Source organism: Corvus kubaryi, unplaced genomic scaffold, assembly GCF_017639235.1.
Source record: "Corvus kubaryi isolate FWS band 111438036 unplaced genomic scaffold, C.kubaryi_AGA036_p1.0 66, whole genome shotgun sequence".
In the NCBI taxonomy this organism is placed as follows: Eukaryota; Metazoa; Chordata; class Aves; order Passeriformes; family Corvidae; genus Corvus; species Corvus kubaryi.
This window is the reverse complement of record NW_024582054.1, coordinates 35548828-35555506: the sequence shown is the minus strand read 5'-3', so window position 1 is coordinate 35555506 and position 6679 is coordinate 35548828. Positions and strand designations below refer to the sequence as shown.

General features: G+C 53.9%; 1 protein-coding gene across 2 annotated transcripts in view; it reads right to left on the bottom strand.

Annotated features, from left to right (window-relative positions):
- The window catches only part of KLHL28 (kelch like family member 28), an 8267-nt gene extending 1783 nt beyond the window's left edge, over positions 1–6484 (bottom strand). Inside the window, exons 1-3 of one of the 2 annotated variants that reach the window (XM_042047767.1) lie at positions 6383–6484; positions 2955–3853; positions 224–667 (exon numbers count right to left, since the gene is read on the bottom strand). In XM_042047767.1, coding sequence (XP_041903701.1) covers positions 224–667; positions 2955–3853 — 1343 coding nt within the window. In that variant the 5' untranslated portion in view covers positions 6383–6484. Of the gene's footprint in view, positions 1–223; positions 668–2954; positions 3854–6304; positions 6328–6382 lie in introns of those variants that run through there. The other variant, XM_042047768.1, reaches the window with a different exon arrangement.
- Positions 6485–6679: the final 195 nt, after the last annotated feature.

The window sequence follows — 6679 nt, the reverse complement described above, 5'->3', positions numbered from 1 at the left end:
GTGATCCCGGGATCTCAGGGATGGGGATTCACTGCAGGGGTGATCCCAGGATCTCAGGGATGGGGATTCACTGCAGGGGTGTCACAGGCACAGCTGGTGCTGCCAGGCAGAATTACCACAGAGGAATACAGAGGGAAAGGGCTGATGGGCACAGGGATTAATGAGGCTGCCCAGGGGGGTTTGCTGGTGCCCAGGTGGGCACAGGGACCCCCCCAGCACGTACCTGTTCATGTGGGCAGGTCCATACCCCCCGATGGCATAAATCATCCCGTCCAGCACGGCAGCAGCGAAGCAGCTCCGTGTCCTGCTCATGGGGGCCACCAGCTGCCACTCCTTGACCTTGGGGATGTACTTCTCCACGCTCCTCAGGTAGGACTGGCCGTCGTAGCCGCCCAGGGCGTACAGCTCCCCGGCCAGCACGGCCACGCCCAGCGTGCTGCGGCTCTCGAACATCCTCTCCAGGGAGCTCCACGTGTTGGTGTCGGGGTCCCAGCACTCCACGGAGCTCTCGTGCTTCCTGTAGCTGATGCCCTGGCACACGTGCGTGGCGATGCCGCCCACCACGTAGATCTTCTGCTCCAGCACGCAGATCCCGAACTCGTAGCGGGGGATGCTGAGAGGGGCCAGGCCGATCCACGAGTCGTTCTGGGGGAAATACATCTCCATGCTGGAAGGGAAGAGCAAGGAGCAGCTGAGCAAAACGTGAACCAAAACAGGAACCAAAACAGGAACCAAAATAGGAACCAGCTGCAAACATGACCCAAAGGGAGGAGAAGAGTAAACACAAAAAAAAAAAACCAGCCACAGAAACGGGAGAGAGAAAAGCAAATTAGAGAGAGGGAAGCACAAGATACCTATACTTAAAAATATACATTTAGAAACTACAACTTGGAGTGTATAAATACGTGTTTTACATGCACTCTATAATTTATAGTTTTTTATAATTAAACAGAATGTCAGTGTAGCACAAACTAACCTGAAAAATCTGTCCTTAAAACGGCTTATTTCTTTTAAACAGCACTTGAAATCTTACATTTAAATCTTACATTTAAATCTTAAAATAGCATTTTCTTTTAATTACACTCCGTGTGAGAACACGGTTGGCCTAGCTTGCCCCATATAAAGTCTAACCAATCCACCTGAATAGTTTAATTAATAAATTACCTAAATAATTAAGAGGCTATCTGGTACAGAGGAAACATGATCTGTTCAAAAACCATACAGGAGCATGAGGCCCCTGGAGAGCTGACAGGCACTAAGAGCCCAGAACCAGGAGCTGCTGAAACACCAGAGAATAGAGATTAAATATATTCTATGTAATTTTGTTATTATGAAGCACCAAAAAATTTAAAATAATCCAAATTATATTGGTAGACTACATTTTTATAATCATTGAAGAAGGTGGGAAAGAAGCAGAGCTGAAGAATATCAGAGAATAACTTCATTCACTCAAACACTTCTTATGAAGCACAAACCCCCTTCATTTTTTAAGGCTATAAACCAAACAATTCCCAGCCCCAACACCTGGTTTAATATCAGTGACTATCATTGGGAAAATAAACTTTAAATGATTTTGACATCTCTGAACACAGGGAAAAGAACAAGCAGCTCTTCCCAGCTTTTTAAATGTGTTTCTTTCTGCAAGCACAGAACTGTCCCAGAAAAGAATATCCCAGAATATTATCCAGAACCCAGCTGTGGAACCAGTTCAGGCAGTCTGGCTGGGCACAGGGAACGTTCCTGGGGCTGATAAGGGCACACAACATCAAAGCTCTTTCTGTGTATGTATAAATGTCTGTATGTATGTATGTCTATACATGTACACGTGTATATAAACAGCCTCCCCACAGCTTAACCACCAGCTCTGGGAATGTTAATCCCACGTTCTAAGCAAACCCAGCCACACCATCTTGGGGCACAAAGTTGTTTGTCTCTCTCTTTGGTTCCTTCTGCTCCCAGGATGAGCCTCAGGGATGCTGTCCAGGAACTGAGGAGGTTCATTCTGGAATGCAGGTGAAGGAGGAGGGGTCAGAACTCACCCGCTCCTGCCAGCACAGACACCTGCTCGGCAGCTGGGCTTAAAGCCACGGTCACATCATGATCCAGAACTCCTTCATGGAATCCCAGGATCATTGAGTTTGGAAAAGACCTCCCAGCCCATCCAGTCCCAGCTGTGCCCGATGCCCACCTTGTCCCAGCCCAGAGCTCTGAGTGCCACCTCCAGGAATTCCTGGGACACCTCCAGGGATGGGCACTCCAAAGCTCCCTGGGCAGCCCCTGCCAAGGCCTGAGCACCCTTTCCATGGGGAAATTCCTGCTGCTGTCCACCCTGAGCCTGCCCTGGCCCAGCCTGAGGCCGTTCCCTCTCCTCCTGTCCCTGTTCCCTGGCAGCAGAGCCCGACCCCCCCGGCTGCCCCCTCCTGTCAGGGAGTTGGAGGGAACAGTCCCCCTTGAGCCTCCTTTCTTCTTCACTCTACTGTGATTAAGTCTGTTTTAATTCCAAGGACTTTTGAATTATCAGGAAGCATATTTGTCATATATTGAGTTAATCTTTATGACTTGTTTGAAACAGTAATAAATCGGAGGAAAATTAAGTAAAACAAAAATACCTGGAGGGAAGACTAAGAACTGCACAAACTTTAATTAGCCACGTTATTAACTCAATCAGCAGAAGGAAAATTATTTCAGAGCTTTTTGTTTGCACAAACAAACGTCTGGCACAAACAAAACCCCCTCACATTGCAAATTACTCATGAAACAAAAAAGCATTTAAGCATTTTGAATTTGGGGCTCGTCCTTGCCAATAAAAACCTACTGAAGAGGTTTTATGAGGGACAGCAGCAACTACACCTCGCAGACTCTGGTGGGACTCACAGGTCTCTTCCAAGCTCAGTGACTGGGGGGATCCAAGCCCCCAGTGCCTGCGTCCCACTGCCCCCTGGGCCATTCCTCACCTCTCCAGGCAGGCGAAGAGCCCGGCCTTGCCCCCCACGGCGCAGAGCACCTTGGGCGCGCAGCGGGGCCGTGTCAGCAGCATGGTCTGGTGGGACAGTCTGTGCTCGGGCATGAAGTGGTACTTGAGGGCCTCGTTGAGCAGGTGCTTGCAGGTGTGGTCGTCCCGGATCAGGTGGTTGGCCTCGTAGAGCCGCGTGAGGAACTTGACGCTGAGCAGGGGCAGGCGCACGCAGTGCAGCAGCTGCGCCAGGTACTTCTGCCGCTCCTGCACGTCGTACTTGATCCAGGACTCCAGCGCGTAGAACACCGTCTCCTCCGTCACCACGTTCAGGCAGTCGTTGGACACGATCTCGTCCAGCTCCGAGTGCGTCAGCTCGAAGAACTCCTCGGTCTGGCACACGTCCTCGAAGTTCTGGCAGATGAACTTGTTGGCCGCCAGGTACAGCTCATGGCAGCCGTAGGTCTCGGCGAAGCGCGAGATGCCGATGCAGTTGCCGGGGTCCAGCTGGCTCTCCAGGAAGGCGCAGCACTCCTTCACCACCAGCTTGACCTGCAGCAGGTTGGCGGCGGGCAGCAGCGACTCCACGGTGTCCTGCGAGATGAAGACGGTGCCGGTGTAGGCGTACTCCACAATGGCCTGCAGCGCCGCCTCGTCCACGCACTGGAACTCCACCTCGGCGTTCTCCTTCTCTGACAGGTTCCCGGTGAACATGGCCTTGAAGTAGGGGCTGATGCTGGCCAGCACCACCTTGTGCGCGTGGATCTTGGCCTCGCCCACGCGCAGCACGATGTCGCAGAGCTCCTGGTGCTGCCGCAGGAGGTTGAGGCCCTGCAGGAGCTGCTCCGAGTGCAGCGGGGTCAGCTTGGCCAGCAGGAAGGGCGGGGACGACGGGTCCATCTGGGAAACACAGTTTGGGATGTGTCACTTCACATTTATGTTACTGAGACATGCCACACGTAACAGTTAAAAGGTATTTTTCCATTTTGGCTTTTATCTTATTAAGGTTTGTTACTTCCCAGCTCCCCTTTCAACCCTCACAGGCTGCACTTTTTCATGCAACTTAAACCCAGGACTTCAAGTGTTCATTAACAGTCTATGCTAGATTCGACTCTGAATTAAAAAAAACACACAATCATCTTTTCTTTTTTGCTCTGGAGTAAAATATCTCTGATCTGGTTGTTGGGCTGTCTGTGCAGACACAGGAGCTGGATCGATGATTCCTGTGGATCCCTTCCCATTCAGGATATTCTGTGATTCTACATCAGGGATTCACTAGAACTGAGCAGTGACTGAAATAAAAATAAACAGAAATAACTAAAGAATACCACTGGTTTGAGACAAAGTTTTAAAAGTTCTCAAACTCCTTTTGTTCAGTTCAATTCCTGCCTACTTAGTGCTCCTGGGGAGCAGCCCAGTCCTGCTGTGCCTTTCTCTGGCCAGGCTCTGGCAGGGAGCAGCTTCCCATTCCCATTCCCATTCCCTGCCTTCCCTCTGCAAACCATCCCCGCAGAGCCAGCAGGGCTGGAGCAGATTCCCGTGCTGTGGATGCACAGAGGAGCACGGGAGAAGGGGGAGATCTGATCCTCACCTCCCCTCACCCTGGGGCTGCCACCATGACAGGAAATCCCTGCTGGGATGGTCTCAGCCTCTGGAGAGCTCAGGGCTGCCCAGGTGAGCAGGGCCCAGGAGGACAGGCTGAGCACCCTGGAATTCTCAGCACCTCCCCAGCGCTGCCAGCTGCCCACGCTCCCCTGGAGTGCAGAGGGGAGGATCCTCACTCCTCCACAGATCCACAAAACTCCTCTTCCCCAAAGTTCCCGCGTGCATCGTGACACTGGAGCACTCGGATACCTGCTCTAATTTCAGCTCCATGAACATTCCCAGGGTGCAGCAGCTCTTTATTCAGCCCCCAGCACTGCACTGGTGAGAGGTGGAGGGTAGGAACGTGTCAGGATCCAGGGCCACGAGGAAAGAATCCCATTGTTCTGCAGGGAACACCGCAACCACCCCACTCCTGAGCTGAGCTGCTTTTGATTCGCTGAATGATCTTCAGGATCTCGCTTCTTTTATCTTAATAATAAGTTCATCATTTGTACAGCTCCCTAACTGACACCTTGCTTGCAGGGGAGCCCACTTAAAAGTGCTTAATTTGAAATAATCAAACGGGTTGCCAACGTTTAAATACAGAACACAATAGCAGTGACAGGGAAGGGAAGGCTCCCAGCTGGGGCTGGAAAACCTCTTACCCATGAAGAGATAAATAAGTTCTCCTATTATCACTCTGTACTGGAAAAAATAACTGAAGGAAGCTAATTTAAGCACATCTGCAAAAGGCAAGATCATAGACAACATTATTCTCCCTGTCACAAATGTGCAGCACAAATTATACACGGAAAAATTAAAAATTTAAAATGATAAAAAAACTGTCCAGTAACAAAACCCCTTTATTCCCCTTTTGTGTTTGTGTTCAGAAACACAACAAACACACAGAAATTAGGAAACACAGGAAGGAAAGCACCACATGAAAAAAGGAATGGTCACAGCTCAGCTGCAAAACCTGCCCAAACACCTAAAAATAACCATATTTAAGTTATTTGGCAGCAATAAAGCTTGATGCACCACCCTGGTAGAACCTCTCACACTCCCTGCACAGCCAGGCTCGCCCATACCATGGATTCGCTGTTATTTATTTGAATGTCCAGCAAGCGATCAGCAGCTGGAACGTGAAGCAGCCCTGCAACTGCATCCCAGCCCAGCGGTCTGTGCTCACGGCACACATCAAACGGACACCTCCGGGGGATCAGATCCTTTCAGCCTTTCAACCATACCTCGAGCAGCAGCAGGTACTGTAAGTTAAGAGGTTAAGCAGCAGAGGAAGCACCTGAGCGGAGGCATTTGGGCGCGCAGAGCAGCAGCGTGAGCCGGGAGCGCAGCGGCTCCGGCGCGGGGCAGCAGCAGCGGGAAGGGCTGCGGGCGCTCCCCGGCCCCGAGAGCGAACCGGAGCTGCGACGCGCAAGGCTCGGGGCAGAGCAGCCGCTGGGCTGGCTCTGGGAATGCCCACACAGCGCCAGCCCCGAGCACCCGGCCCGGGCGAGAAGGAAAATCGCCAGCAGGACCGACCCGCGTACGGGATTCCTGCTGCCCCGGCGGCCGTGCCCAACGCCGCTGCCCGAGCTCCGCCAGGGGCACGGCCGGTCCCGGCGGGGGACGGGGCTCGGAGCACCCTGCTCTGTGAACGCTGTCCCTGCCCGGGCTCCCTTCCAGCCCAAACCACTCCGGGTCTCTGCGGCTCCGCCACTCTCCGCTCACACGGGGGGTCTCCCCGTGCCTGGCTGGCCCCCCGCGTACCGGCAGCCGCTCCGGCTGCATCCACACCCCTCCCGGGGACGCGGCGCTGCCGCTGTGTCCCGGTGTCCCCGCTCCCACCTGTGCCGGGGTGCCCCGGGCCCGGCCCGGCCGCGCCGCCGCCTCGTTCCGCCGCTCCGCCACCGCCCGCGACGTCACTTCCGGCCGCTCCGCCCCGCGCGCCCCGCCAATCAACGGCCGTGCGGCCGCGCACACCCACACCCGCCGCTGCCCGGGCGGTACCACACCGCGCACCGCGCGGGAGGGACGCCGCGGTTTTCGCTTCCCCGGCGGTTTCGCTTCAGCTTCGTCCCCGCGGCTCGCGCGCCGCCGCTCTCCGCTTCTCCGCCACCGCATCCGCGCCCCGGTCCGCCCGCA